General features: G+C 47.2%; 1 protein-coding gene across 1 annotated transcript in view; it reads left to right on the top strand.

Moving 5' to 3' along the window:
* LOC119465324 (ryanodine receptor-like) overlaps positions 1-16,036 on the top strand; it is a 268,769-nt gene that overhangs the window by 144,037 nt on the left and 108,696 nt on the right. The window contains 5 exon segments of the mRNA XM_037726127.2: positions 1,563-1,715; positions 3,024-3,133; positions 4,286-4,497; positions 5,231-5,329; positions 11,703-11,970. Coding sequence (XP_037582055.1) covers positions 1,563-1,715; positions 3,024-3,133; positions 4,286-4,497; positions 5,231-5,329; positions 11,703-11,970 — 842 coding nt within the window.

Below are 16,036 nucleotides of genomic sequence, written 5' to 3'. Positions count from 1 at the left end.
GGTACATAGAAATAGAGACATGCAGTACCGTCTACTCTAATTAAAGGGAACTCTAAATTAGCATGCCGGCACTGATTGCAGCTCAATTCTAATATATAAAGGTCTGGAAATTATTTTTATCAACATAACGCTTGTTGAATACAACTCCCAATAGAAATCTAAAGTGTTTTTTTTTCTCTGAAGATGAAGATTTAGTGACGCTGTGTTGTACTGAATGCCAATTAGCCTCTTCGTTTATTAGTGGACCTCTGTTTTCTGGTAATACTTTATTGTACGGTAAGTTTTGCTTGCCAGTTTTTTATACAAAACAGAGGAGGGCATTCTCATCTTTACGGCAGGAGGGTTATCGTAAAGCCAATCTTCGCGGCACACGAAATCATGGACCACGCATTACGTGACTCGATCACCGCTCCGCGCGTAGCTATCATTGGTGTTGTGCGGGTCCACCGCGGTCGGCGCCGACGGTAAAGAGCAGGCGCCTCTTCATTGTCAGGTTCAGCGTCATTTGCCTCCTGTCAACCACGTCATTTGCCACCCGTTAAAGATTTGGAGGGCCACGACAAGTTTGCGCGACACCATGAAACACGAACGAAGAAGAATACGAATTTGGGCTGGTTGGTTCATGACTTGTATGGAAACAGTGCAAAATAACGGGACGTTGTCTATCCCTTTCTCGCGTCCTAATATTTGGGCTGTTTCCGCTCAAAGCACGAACGGAAAGGGAGCTTATTCTGTAGCATTTATCCGCCGCCACATAGTGCAGCTTGGCTAGGGACAAACGGCGGAGTACTTCGAAGTACTGTAGTACCTATAGAGAAAGCAAGCCTCTCGAGAAGCAAAAATACACATGTGTATCTCTCGCAACTCAGGCATACGCACGACGCTTGGGCAAATACGAGAAATAAGGTATCCTGGTCCACGTCCGAGGCAACGTGGACGTGACGAAACTTTGCCACTGGCCGATCTGGCAACAGGCCGCACGCCATAGCGGAATCCTTACCGCTAATACGTCCGTACTGGTGGCTTGCAGTGAACTTGCAGTGCACCAATGTGCGTTTTCCCCTTTAGAACTGTAGTATCTAGAGAAAGGCAGATTTGTAGAATCGAAAGTACCCAGATCTCTCTTGCAACCCTCGTATGCGGGCGACGCTAGGGCAAATAGGAGAAAGAATGTCTCCTGGTGAAAAGGGTCTATAGACGTCCAAAATGCAACTGCTCATGACTCCGAGAAAAAAAATACGTTACTTGCTTTGCTATTGCCCTTTACTATTACGTAATAGCAAAACAAATATTTTTATTAGACAGAAGGTTAGAAGACTCGTGTTTTTAAGTACTTGTCTTATCCGAAATAAATAAGTTCGTTGCACTTCAGTTGTGTTTCCGCGTATTCTTTTTCCCCGTCTAGTACAAAATACAAGTGTAGTCTAAATGGAAATCAATGAAGCAGTACGCCACGCCGATATTCATCGATAAAGCGTTCCATGCCGTTTAGCGTTTAACGAAATATTTCCCCATCTTATGTTGAGAAATAGGACTTTTATCCGGAATTTGTGTGCACGCAGGGACAAAGTGGAGTCAATCGCCGACCTCAGCACTCCTTACTTCCCTGTCGACACCCTCAAGCAGTTCGTCATTGAAGCACTGGCCGACGCTGTGAAGAAGGACAGTCGCCCCAACCGTGACCCCATCGGCGGTAGCAACGAGAACTTGTTCGTGTGAGTGGCTCTCGACTGTTTATATTGGTCCCACCCCGATAGGAATTGCGGAGCCCTTTTGGCCTAACCTTACAAAAAATATGGGGGTTTACGTCCCAAACTCACGATCTGATTATGAGGCACGCCATAGTGGGGGGCTCCGGAATTATTTGGACCACCTGGGGTTTTTAACGTGCACCTAAATCTAAGTACATGGGTGTTTTCGCTTTTCGCCCCCACCGAAATGCGGCCGCCGTGGCCGGGATTCGATCCGGCAACCTCGCGCTTAGCAGCCCAACACCACAGCCATTAAGCAACCACGGCTGGTGTCTTTAACTTCAGCGGGCGCGGTATGGGAACCCAATAACCCACAAAGCTAGCAATACCGCTGCGTCCATTATAGATCTATCGCTGTAACACAGGGCAGCTTGAGTGTGCCGTTACACTAGGTATACTCAAGCGTAAAAAGACTCTCGTAACAACTCGGATAGGTCAGGGTTAAATGTGGGTTACTGCAGAATAATGGCCCCACATATAAATGCAGGCACTGCATTGAAATTCAAATAGAGTTTCTTTTAGCTTCAATGATGATTCGTTTGGTGCGTGCGTGCGTGCGTGTGTGTGGTGTGTGTGCGTGCGTGTGCGTGTGCGTGTGTGTGTGCGTGTGCTGTGTGTGTGTGTGTGTTTGTGAAGAAGCGCGCGCGCATCTTCTGAGCTAGTACATAGTAAACAACCTGAGCTTTCAGGTTTTGTGCGGTGTACTTTAGCACACCACACACATGCGACTAGCACCCGTATATGTCACTGGCCTGAAAGAAGGAAGACGAGGTCATTCAGTGTCTAATTTTCTCTAAGATGTGCTGTACTTAAAGAAAAATCCTCAAAGCCAAGCTATTGCTTTGCTGCTACAAATGTTGCTCCAAGGAAGGTCCAGATTAATTTCCACCAGAACCTTGCGGTTTTTGTTCTTAATGCTGGCATTTTGGCTCACCGCTCAAATCTGAATAAGGCTTTGACGGCTTAGACTCAAACCCGCTATGTTGCGGTCCAACAGTATAGGTCGCCGAATAGTCATGCCAGATCATTTTGTGTAGCGTATACCGGTGTGGGACGGCTGACGAAAGATTTCAGCGTAAACCTCACGTTCCGAGTCGGACACTGCAGAATGGATGGTGCACGCGGCTACATCTAAACAGCGGTTGGGGGCACGAGCTACTCTTTTGTATCCTTAAAATGTCACACCCTTAGATGTCTCCACAAGGTGCAGAACAAAGATAAATGATTATTAAGCATTTGGCGGTTACAACACCTCCCATTGCTTCAATGTAGGCCCTTGCTCAAGCTCGCTGACAAGCTCCTTCTTGTTGGACTGATGGACGACAACGACTTACAGTGGCTCCTCTACCTCCTCGACCCTGGTACCTTCCATCCTGGTAAAGGTTAGTAATATAATTTATTTTGTTTGTCTACTCTCCCGTTAGGGTTTTCTTCGTCCTACACCTGTGTCATCTCCGAATGGCCGTTCCCGAGTCGTGCGGCAGCAGTATCAAGCCGCAAGAAACAGCATTCAAGCTGTATTTTGAGAATACTAAGCTGGTTCTAACAGCTTCCATCAGTCTTTGACGCAAATATTAGAGCTGGCTATATCTCGTAATGTTTTGTTTCTGCTTCACATGACCGTTACAGCGCCCCCATCTCCTGACGTGCCAATATATGACCAGTCGAAAAGTCCGTTAGTAATCTAAAACGCACTGTTGAGCAACATGCGTGCAACACATCCAAACTTTCAAATGCCATAATGTTAAAAACTTTACCTTCAATCAAAGATAACCATAAAGGTTTGTCTATCGCTTCAAGCCACCAGAAATCTTGGGCAGCGTTTTTTTATTTAATAGTGAAAACTCTGAAATGCATTTCATCGTCATTTTGGAATGCTTCCGAGTAGCCTTGAGTGACTTGTGTCGAAATATCTTTGCCCAGCCCAGTTTCGAGACAAACACGCCCACCTATATGAATCGTAAGCTGCACTTACGAGCGCTGGGCGCAGCTTAAACACGGGCAGTTGGTGCACCGCACGCACTCTTACATTTTGATTCCTTTGGGAGCTTTCATTATTCCTCCTTACCTAAAAATGGAAATGAAATTTGCGCGCCGGGCTTGGGGTGCGACGGACTATCGTTCATGGTTGTTGCTAAGCAAAACTGAGCACTGTTTTCTTATGCGCGTCGCTACTTCTTGATGAATTAGTATGTTCAATTTTAGAGTGATTTCTGTTAGATTTCGGTTTAGAGTGATTTTAGAGTTATTTTGCTTGGTTTCTTTGTTATTATTCTCATTGTTCTCACAACCACATCAAGCTGGCAGGAGGAAATCTACTCTGGTCAATTCCCCCATGTGGGTTAAAACTGATATAACAAGTGGTAGAGGATTAGGTGGACAGACATAAAGAAATTACGAAGTTGTGACTGTTCTGGCGCCCGTCACATATGAAGACTTCCTTGAGTGAGAGCACTGGGACATTCATGACACTGTAGCATATTTGCACCGTGCGCACATAAAAAAATTGCGCTGACAACGGTGTTCGTATGCAGCGGGGATTGGTGCTCCAGCTGCGGTGACCGGAAGTGACGGCGGTGGAGGCGGAAATGGAGGCGTCCCCCTGGGCCTCATCGACATGCAGATCGCCGAGGGCGTGAAACTGCAGGTGTGCCTGATCTTGCATCACCTGTGCGACCTGCAGCTCAGACACCGAGTGGAGGCCATCGTTTGCTTCTCCGATGACTACGTCGGAAACTTGCAGTCGGTGAGTCAGCGTATGCACTCGAAAACAAAAAAATCAGCTGCTAAAGTCGTGGCGTGTATCTCGGCCACTCGACTGAATCAACGACAGGAATTTAAGTCCATTCTCTTTGTCTCCGAAAATTATTTTTGTCTGACTTTTTAAAGCTTTTAAATGGTGTACAGTTGCGGTTTTTTGCGTGCAACATGTGTCACAGATGCGGTAGGTCAGCCGTCGACCCCCTCCAGCGTCCTCAATAGATTGAAATGCAAAAATTTCGCGCGAGATATTTGATGCGGCAGATTTCACCGGGACTTTGGCAGAACTTCTCACATAAGAAAGCCTCTTTTATAGTATAGCAGCTGTAATTTTTTATTATATTAAAATACCTAAGAAAGCAGTTTGTAGCTAGAGCGACTGACAGCTGAATGGCGGACGCCAGAAGGTGAAGGGTTATGTATTACAGGACAAGCGGAGAGGGTACTCGAAGGAACGAAGAGTATGATAAAAAACTATATAATTTCCAGGACTGTAGCTCAGATCATTCGCCGCTCTTTTGGCAGTAAATTCAAATACCCGACATAGAGCAGGCTCTTTCAGTCAAGGTGTTTTAGGAGAATTCTAATACGTTCACTCCCATTGTTGAATCAAAGAGAGGCGCAGTGAAGTGTTGAGTTGAGGCGCACCTCGTTCCTTGAGTTAGAGTCAGCCTTTGCCGCGATGAGCTTTCGTGATTCTCTCTGGCTTCATTTTCCAGGACCAACTGAGACGGTACATCGAGATCAAGCAGTCGGACCTGCCCTCATCGGTAGCTGCCAAGAAGACCCGCGAGTTCCGCTGCACGCCCAAGGAGCAGGTGAGAATGTGATTCCAGAATCAGGGATCAGGAATGCGAGTGCACAGAATCGTGGACGACTATTCGTCGTCCACGATTCCTCCCTTATTTTGTCGGCGCTCTTGCTTTCGTGCGGGAGCGGTGATGGCTAGTGTTCAGCACGACTTACAGCTGGACGTCATGGCACTGCTCGTTTGCTGGCCGTGCTGCGCCTCGACGATTGTGACAATTTATATGAATGATTTGTACTGCGGTTGCGTCTGCGGAGCGACTGGACTACCCATATGTTCAGTGTCCTGCCCAGCCTACGGGGATGACAAAGTGAGCGGGACGTTCGGCAGTGCTCTCGTGAACCGTAGATCTATTGAACGCCGGCGATGTTGTTTTCGCGTGGACACTATGGTGCATTGGAGGACAGTGAAAAAGAAATGCGTGGACGACTAAGCACGTCATATTAATTGTGAATGCGAAAACATTAATGTCCAATCGAACGCCGCTGAGCGAACTCCTCGCGTGCAAGCGAGCGCGTTGAGACGCCTAATTGGCGCGTTTTGATTTCGCCTTACCGAGACGCAGTTAGAAAGCAGGCGTGAGCTTGCGCGGAAAAGTATCGCGCGGATAACACTGGTTTGATACAGCAAGGGTGACGTGGCGCCGCGGCGATGCCCTCTCCCCTCACGCAATAGCCCGGTAGCAGCTGTACCCTTTCGCCCGCTCTGCTCCGTCGACGCCCTAGCCAGGAGGTGCGAGCTAGCGTCACAAGCACACGAGGCGCACTCATGACGCTGGCGTCGCTGCCAATAGGAATGCGCTCCTGACGTGGCGTCACAGCCAATGGGAAGTTTCGCTGTTAGACAGACGTCGCCGGCTCTTTCGTTCAATGTGCAGTATGCCGATTTCGCGTCAAAAAGATAGGAGGCAGCACGACACCAAGCCAGCGTCCTCTGATGCCGCCCCACCGCGTTCTTCCGGGGGCCTATCTGTACAATGACTATTGGGGAGTAAGCCCTCCACGGTTGCCCGGCCTTTTCAAGACACTGTAGCATCAAGTGGCGCCCTCATCACAATTGACCCTAATGTGCTCTCCAGTCTGCTCTCTCGCGTCCAGTCCCTGCGCTCAGAGGACAGAATTACCCCTTGCGCATCACATTGTGAGGGCCTATTTTCCATGAGACTATTAGTTATATATTTATGAGTAAGCTTCAAGATAGTCAAGTGACGCTTTCTCCCTGTTCTTTTCATTCCTCCGTGTTTGGTGGTCACGTTCAGCACAATTGACAGAAAAGATGAATGTCAGTCGTGTCACCGCTGTCACCGTTGGAAGTGTGCATCTGCCCTTATAGCAAGTAGTATCACAGACAAAACTTCTGTTGATTCTGTGGACAAACGAGGAGCTGCGAAATTCAAAGCCCCCTAGCGCGATGTCCGACAACCCAAAACGCTATACAGCGAGCCGAACTTTCTGCTTTGCGCTGCCGTCAATCGTATGTCAAAACGTGACATTGCATAAGTCATGTTCTATTTGTGCAATAATTTTAGCAGCGTCCACTTTTGTTTACGAGGCAGGCCTTCATAAAGTGCAGTGCCAGAAAGCAACGACCGAGTTCAATCTTGAGTTGCCGAAAACGCATGCGCTGCACAAAAATTCTGGAACGCCGCTCGCACGCACGAACAAACACACAAATAAGAATTTTCATATTTTTAAAAGATCTCTTTAGCACATCTTGTCCTTAGAGGAAATATTTGCGGCACTCTAAGATCGCGCCTCATCATTATTACTATCTTCTTGTATGTATGCAAATCTTCTGCATGTTTTTTCCTAAATGTTTGCCGGTTGTGATCCCTCTGCGTGTGCTATAATAAGTTTCGTATGGAGGTCTTTCAATGACACTTTCCATTCACGAGGAAGCCTGAGTTTTTGAGAGTCTGTAGGCCAAGTAGACCTACTTGAATCTGATTCTTCGTAAGTCTGAGTGAGCCCGACTATGTAGAATTTTGTTCAGTGAGTCCGAGTGAGCCCTAAGCAAAAAATATTATTTTTAGTAGAGTCTGAGTGCCGACCTGTGACTACGTCTGCTTGCGTTTTCTTCTCGCGTTATTTCAAATTCTGCCTGGAAACAGACGTCACGTTTCTTGAAAATGTAATATGTTTAAATGTAAGAAATGTAGTTACTATAGGGTTCCATTAGTCTGTTATATATCTCCCATCGCGCGACGCTCATTTCAGGACTCGGCGTGCGACGCGTGCAGATGGCCAGTGTCGTGCGCCATAAATAAGCGTTGTTAGTAAAACTCTTGTGTATGAGTGAAATACGTCTTGTTAGCAATGCGCGTGAAGGCTTTTTACCCACGTGCCGCATAACACATTTGCATTTGCGTCTCGCATGTGCGCTATGCGTATCTATGTTTTTTTCGCCGGGAAAGTACGTTTGGTGGCATTAACGTAGTCCTACGCGTATCTACACATAATTTATAACCAGTATAGTTTGCTAGACATATGTCCCTCTAAGCAAAAAAAAAAGATAAAGTTATCTGCGCGCACCGATGGGTTGTCAGCAGGGCAGTAGACGGCACTCCATTCATGAATAAAACACTGTGATGCAGCTATGCCTTGCGTTAGCTTTTTCTGTTCTTATTGACTAGAAGTTTTTTTCTGTAGCTGATTTTTCTTCTGAACTTCTTGCGTGACCTCTTTCGTGTGCCTGTAGAGGCGCCGGTGGCGTCGTCAGGTTGTTTTGGCGTAGCGACGCGAAATATAACGCGACGTTGAAGTGAACCAGTGAGTGTATTTTCTCCAGTTAACAGTTAAGCACTGAAAAAGGGGACAAATAAAGTTGGAAGATTTTAAAGAAATAAAATGGGCTTTTAACTTACCTAGGCTAAAATTTGTCTCCTTTCAAGCTCATATGACTTCAGCGTGAACACCACCAGACCTATATATAGTCCACGTACCCATTTTTCCCTTTCATTACCTCCGTCCGTCAACCACACCAGGAAAATGCGATCCGTGTATAAGTGAAACCCCATTCCCTAGTGTTATATCTATAAAGCTGGGTTCCACTGCCATCCGAACTGGGCCAGAAATGTAAGATTAAATAAACTTCAATCTTTCGTTGGAGATGTTGTAGCAAAGCTTCATGTCCGCGGAAACTATTTTCGACTTCGCTACAGCGCACTGAGTTCATGGACAGAAAAAAATGCTTTTTGCTGTGTCATCGAGCTATTTCACGGACCTTTCCACAAATTGGAGCCGCCATCCTAAGCAAACCTAACCTAACCATCAGCGGCCGCACCGCTTGCGGTTGCGCTGGGAGACTGCAGCAGAAGGGAGACAACGTCACTGAATTAAAAGCTTAGGTTACGCCCCAACCCGCAACGAACGTTGTTTCGTGCTTCGGCAGCTGTATCCACTGCGGTGTACGGTAACAACGGCAGGAAACTCGCGACAGCAGTTGTTGCAATGGACTGACATTTTAGAACATTAAAAAATTCAAACGCACTGAATTGATCAGATCAAGCATTTTAGAATAGGGATAATATTGGCTTTCCTCCAGCTATGCCTTCCTTTTTTAGCAACGGCGAAAGGATATTTGTGGGAAAAGCTGCGCCAGAACGCACCTCTCGGCAAGCGGCGCAGATTAGTTAGATAGTGGCGAAATGAAATAGATGATTCAATAGGCTTCTGTGTCCTAGCATCATCACGACAGTTTCCAGCTGTTTCTTTTGAGCTCGTATATTGCAGAACCCTTTAATTCCACTAATTCAACTGCGCACTTTTACCTCTACCCACATACGACCCGTATCACATTGTCCGCATTTCCTGCAAAATTATAGGGGCATTGCATTCAAGGGGTCGTCCAATTGTTATCAGATTATCATTGTAACTGAGAGTATAGGAGCTAATATGGGTTATACCGCACAAAAATCCATGCAGAAACCACCGACGGTGATTGTCAATGTAAACGAACAGCCCGAATGAACGAACGAATAAACGACCTAGAGAGCGACATTCCTCCACCTCTCGCCCTTTTCTATCTCTTACTGCAAAATTGGTTGCGCGACAATACCATCCTCCTCTTTCCTCCCTCCCCGCAACTCGGTTGCGTGAGAGCATACGTTCTTTCCCTCGGCACCTTTGTATCGTACGTCCGACCACCGACCACAGCCGACCATCTAATCCCGCCGCTGCACTGTTCTGCTGGCTTTCTTCTTCTTTCTGGGGTTTTACGTTCCAAAACCAGTTCTGATTATGAGGCACGCCTTAGTGGAGGACTCCGGATTAATTTTCACCACCAAGGGTTCTTTAACGTGCACTACAACGCAAGTGCACGGGCGTTTTCGCATTTCGCCTCCATCTAAATGCGGCCGCCACGGCCGGGATTCGATTCCCGCGATCTTCTGGCTCCATGATTGCACGACCATCCCCCACATACGGGGCAAACGCGTGCCATTTTCGGAACCTTAACTTGGAGCCGTTTCCACGGAAATTCATGACGTTGGCCCCTTGCACGAATTAGGGGGCATTCCACGACGATCGGCTTGACAAGGCCAGGAGAAGGGCTTTCGTGGTGAATATCGTTTCCACGAAGGGCGGCGTTGTCGTTGACTCAAAGTGAGCTCTTTTGTTTGACTGCCACAATCTATACCATGACAGAAAACAGCGACGTTGCCGCTTAACGACGCACGAGACCGATCACTCAGAATTGGTCTCGCCCATCAGCTCTGAGCTCTCGAACAGCCGAAGATACGAAGCATAATCGCTTGTCCATTAGTCTCAGGTGACGCTGATCTAGTCGCCAGTTCCCTGGTCTTGCAACGACGAAGGGCTATGAATGGCATTTCATCGCTGCAGGTTTGCCAGTACAGCAATCTTTCTCGAGAACAGCCACCGGGCACAACTGTGCCTAAGACCAACCATAACAGCAGTCACTTTAACAAAGTCGCAGTTTCGTCCGAAAGGCAAAGCATCAATTGCGACAGGAAATTCGTAGAGAGCTATACGGAGTAAGGATAGTAGTTTTATTGGCTGCATAAACTTGGACACGTTCGCTTACTGATGGAATTACCGCGCACTGTGTCAGCGTGCACAATAAAGCATGAAGAGATAACACTCGATGACAGCTAACAGCCACTGTCAAAACGCTGGCGTGAACGCTAGCGCGGTTTCAGCAGTGAGCGAAGGTTCGTGCGGTCTATTGCTTCAACGGAAACTGAGCGGCGAAAACACAGCATATACCAAGGAAGGAGCCGTGTGCAGATTGCTTTCAAGATACGATGCGTGCGACCGCCCGCAGCCTCACAAAGTACAAGTACGAAGTTGTTGGCAGAGTAGAAGCCGCACCCCTCCCTCTCTCTCTGCCTTTCCGCCGTTCTCCTTACGCGTGAGAGAGTGAGCCTCCAGTCCCCCTTGCGCCCTGGCCTATGATACGCAGTTGGTGCCGCACGCAGCGTCGCCCCTACCTCCCCCCCCCCCCCGGCCTATCGCGCGACGGTCGCGTTGGCTCTCCGCCGTGCGTTCCTTGCGATTGAAAGCGCGCGTCCCTTGCGCGCTTTCAATCGCACATACAGTATACCGCGGGCTGCGACGATTTTATCGCCCTTGGACTTTATACGGATCCTCAAGGCGACGGCGATGATGACGAAAGAAATCCGCTTGGAGAGTCCATATAATTGCTATCGCATTAAAACTGGGCTCTCAGCGTACATCTTGACCCGAAGTTACAATGTGAAATCGCTACCTCTGATCTCTCACCGACAGCAAATACAATTTTCGCATAGCTTGCATGGAGGCTGAGCCAGCACTCCCTCCGTACCCAAGGACCAGGGGGTGGGGGCTCATGTCCCTCCTGTGTCATGTCGGTGACGCGTACACGCATGCTATGTTCGAAACCATATTTCTTGAAACCATGCTATGTTCTAAACTCCATTTTCTGTCAACTAATATCATGCCGCAGAATTCGTAAGAGTGACAGCAATATTGAAGCTAAGATATCAAGTCGTAAACTTTTTTGGGGGTGTGATTCAATTTTCACAATTACGCACTGTGTAGATATCTGTAACAAGCGAACTTTTGTGCATTACAATTTGTTAGTCAAGTTCTGGAAAGTAATTCGACAAATCATGGCTGCTCGTTTGTTGCATGATGGCTGCTTGTGTATTAAATAGAATACACATAAACATTGCACTAAAGAGGCATACCAGACAAGTACATGTCAATGCAGACGACTTGCAGTGCATAATATCAGAGACGAGCAAGTTCTCAATTACATTGAATGACATCCAGTTTAAGCTGCAGAACTTGTTACGGTTTACTCTTGCCTTTCTGTGTGTCTCATTATTATGCATGTGTATAACCCATCTTTTATTTTTCATGTTGCTCTGCTAATCCACCCAGATGCGTGCCATCCTCGGCTTCAAGAACTTGGATGAGGAGAACAGCGACCAGTGCCCGTGTGGGGAAAACCTGCGTGAGGCACTGGGCTCCATGCACGAGGACCTGGTGCAGCGGCTCAAGGCAGCCTCTGCGGCTCATGAGGAGGCCACAGACGGCGAGGCTGAGAGCACGAGCACTCTGCGCCAAAAGTTCATGTCCCTTGTGAACTTCGTGAAGTCACAGGAGGAGACTGGCGGAGAGGAGAAGGAGCACATCATATTCCCGGAAGGTGAGCTGCTTTTTAAAACCCTTCCGTCCGTCACGTAACACGATCGCTTTGAAGATAGGGCCCTCGCGTCTTGCTTCAACGCGAACTAAGCGGCGAGAAGGCAGCGCAGGCGAAGCTGTCAGCACTCGGCGCACTCTGCCCCCATCACAGATAGTTTTCAAGACAGGGCCCGCGCGGCCGCGCCATACGCAGCCGCCGCCAAAGTACGGTCGACCACGGTTCATGATGCTTCGACGCGGATCGGTAACAGCTTCTAATGATCGGAACCTCATCAGCGCACCTGGCGCCACCACCTGCAGTAGTTTGCGTCAATTCACCTTGCGCTGCCGTCCGTAGCAGTTCGTGTCACCACGGCGCTGTTCTTTATACTGGTCAGATCAAGTTTCATAACATTGATAATGACACCGGGCTGCGTGGAGGTGAGCAAGTGGCACAATACTTACGCATACTTAGACGTCTAACTCCCAGGTGAGTTCCTGCGTTATTTTTTTCTGCATTCTATTGAGACTTTTTCAGCAAACACACAATGACTCAAACATTCATTGGTCCAGATACAGTGGCTACTGCTGGGCCTTGTAGGGAAATGGACATTCTGTTGCAATGTTTATTTTCTTGAATAAAACAATGTGCAGCAAGTGTCGGACCAATAGCCATTAGCAAGTCAGTGCTATTAGCGAGGCAGGTGTCCATTAGCATTAGCGCAGCGTGATCCATAACAAGCATGGATCACGCATGGCACTGTACCAACATAACATAATGTGGAAAAGTCAAAGCTATCTGTGAAACTCAAGCAGCCAATCATTGTGGCACGGTAGTTCATTCCTGAATTACTAGTAGTGCCTACATTTGTAAAAATGTTCATCCTGGTTTCTTTGGCAACCTTTATTCAATTGTTAGGGGTGTGCGAACACGAAATAGTAGATTTCGAATCGAATCAAGAAAAAAAGTCGAATATCGAAATAGCATTAAACTGTTCAGAAAAGTTCACACACACAAATTTTGGGCAAGAAACCACGGTGATTCACGTGCTCGGGAGTCCCCTGGCATTGCACAAGTATGTAGAAAGCTATCGGTAAGGTAATTAGTTACATAGAAATCAAGCTGTACAGTGAGGTCCACTCTTATTAAAGTCAACACAAAATTATAGTATGCCAGCACTGACTGCACATAAGCTCTAGAATATGAAGTTCTGAAAAGCATGTTTCTTCCTCAATAGAATTTCTGTTCAACTCAATCAAATGCTTTTTTTCCCTCAAACTAATGAACTAGGGACGTTAATTTGTACGCAATACCAATGACCTCCTGAGTTTAATAGTGGACTTGCTCTTGCGGCGATCGTTTATTATTGCAAAAAAGTATATCTTTCCAGGTTTTCTCCAAAATACAAATCTGCCTGGCCCAACTTCCCGGCAGATGGGTTATCGCAAGGCCAGTCTGGGCGAAAGACGAAATGACCCCGCATCACGTGGCTCGATCACCGCGGCACCCGTAGCAGCGCCGACGCTAAAGAACAGGCGCCGTCCGCGCAGTTTCATTGTCAGATTCTGCGTGTGGTTTTCCACCTGTAAAAGATTCCTAAATCTACAGGGTCACGGCAAAATCGCGCGACGCCCCTCCCCTCCCCCCTTCATTCCCACGTGGACCTTCTCGTTCGCTTATCCGCGCTGCGCGCAAATGCAAGGAACCGGGTCATTATTCATTATACTTTTGCGCCCGTTGTGTAAATCCAAAGCTAGTCTTAAGACCGGTTGCTTGAAGCTCCAAGACACGATGTTCGTCTACGAACGGCGTGGGGAACGAGGAACCGCCGCACGGTACGTGTATAGCAAAGATGGCGGCCGTGAACAACTTCTGCACACTCGCTTTCGTTTACGAGGTGGCGAGTGTTGCGCGGCGGCTGCGCATACATCTCAGTCTATTCGGCACCAAACCGTAACCTTATGTCGCGAACACCCGATGAAACAGTGCTGATTAGACCTAATGGCCTACGCAGCGTTCACCGCAAATTCGCAGCTGGCCGATGCGATAACAGGCCGCAAGCCGTTGCCGATTGCTTGCTATGTTCGTACGGGTGGCTCATCGGCTGTGTTCATTGCTATGATCACGCGTGCAGGTTAAATTGACAGCTGTTGAAGTTGCGTGAAGTTCGTCACCGCGTTCCGCGTGCTTATCGGTGAATAAGCGGCCCGATCTTCAAACATGCGTTTGCATTTTATGAAAAACGTGCTGCTATTGTTGCCATTGCCTCTCATTTCGCCGTTATCATTTCGATCGGTGCTGCCTGCCCGGGGGAACGTTCTTGTACCGGCAGAGGCGGCCGCGGCCGACGTGCGCCATTGTGCGAAATGCGGCGTTCGGGCGCTATCCGCGAACCCTCATCGGACGACGTCAGTGAGCGCTCGCAGTGACCGTCTGCTACCGCGTCAGCCGGGGCGGCCCGTCCGCGGTTGGTTTGGCGCTCCTTTTGAGCCGAAAAGAAAGTGAAACGCTCTCCTGGGCGGCATCGATCTCGAGGAGCTCCGTGACGCACGCGACATGTGGCACTGTGCGGGCCTCCATATCAAATATAAATGAAAAATCGAATATACATTTTCGAGCGTTAACTATTCGATTCAGTTACATTCGAGATTCACACATAGATTACATGAAGAACAATTGTTAAAACTAAGCCGCACGTTTCTCGTAAGACTGAATTGTCTGAGACAAACTAGACTTGACATCAAGGTGGTGGTGATGGAAAAATTTGCAAAGAAGGTACAGTACCTATTTGTCTTCTACTGTGAGAGGTCTATACCATTGTGGCTTTCATCATTCCCTTATCCAAGCACATTACCTGAGCTTACCACTACTGAAACTGAAACAGTTTGATTGAACTAAAGATATGCATCATAGACCTTAGGAGGAGGAAGCCTGGAAATGGATAAAATAGTTTGGAGTACATTCAATCAGCACTCTAGATTAATAAAAGCAGATTGCTGATGTCTTTCCTAAGAATAGTATGTGTAATCAATGCATCCTGCTAGTGCTACTCGATGTTTCTTAGGTATACTTGAGAATGGCGCGAAATACATTTCGTGAAAAAGGGACAGAAGAGAGGAGACAGTGAAGCGCCAACTTGATGGGGCTGAAACTTATAGGATAACAAAGAAACTTGAAAGAAAGCTAAAGAATGAAGCAATATAATCAAAGGTAGAAGATAGGAAGACAAGCAATATCCATTAAAGAGCAAACGGGTATAGCTGCTATTTTAGTTGAGATAAAGACAGAGAGAGAAAGAAGCTACATGTAAAGGTCAGGGAGGGTAAGCGGAAGACATACACGTAATTTTACACCCTACACTGGGGCCGGGTTAAGAGGAGACTGAGAGATGTAAAGGAATGCAGAGGAAAGCCAGGCACAGAAAGAGAGGGAGAGAAAAGGAACACAGACACACACACACAAAAAGAAAAAAGAGGGGAGGGCATTAGAGTCCTTCAACTATAGATCACTTGAACATAGAAACTTCCGTAGTGCCTTCATCGCCTTTTTTGGTGTGATAGCTGTGTAATTGCATTCCGAGATTGTCTGCTCAAGAAGTGGTTCAGTCAAGGAAAAACAGTGGATGGTGGCAGAGTATTCGGTTAACTATTAAGCGATAAGGTTAGGAAATTTGAATGCATAGGGTGGAAATGGCTAAAGCAGAATAGAGGTAACTATATATCACTTGTATACGCCTTTTTCATCATCAGTATCATCATCTTCATCAGCCTATATTTATGTCCACTAAAGGACGACCTACCTGTGATCTCCAATTACCCCTGTTTTGCGCTAGCTGACTCCAACTTGTGCCTGCAAATTTTCTAACTTCGTCGGCCCATCTAGTTTACAGCCATCCTCTACAGCGCTTCCCGTGTCTTGGTACCCATGCTGTAACTCTAGTGATCAACTGGTTATCCTTTTAAATGCGAAGCATTTCTTGTCGAACGTTTGCCGCTTTGACAGATCTATCTATCTATCTATCTATCTATCTATCTATCTATCTATCTATCTATCTATCTATCTATCTATCTATCTATCTAGCCGCCTA

Source organism: Dermacentor silvarum, chromosome 9 (assembly GCF_013339745.2).
Source record: "Dermacentor silvarum isolate Dsil-2018 chromosome 9, BIME_Dsil_1.4, whole genome shotgun sequence".
In the NCBI taxonomy this organism is placed as follows: Eukaryota; Metazoa; Arthropoda; class Arachnida; order Ixodida; family Ixodidae; genus Dermacentor; species Dermacentor silvarum.
Note: the sequence above shows the minus strand (reverse complement) of the source record. Positions and strands in the feature narration are given on the sequence as shown.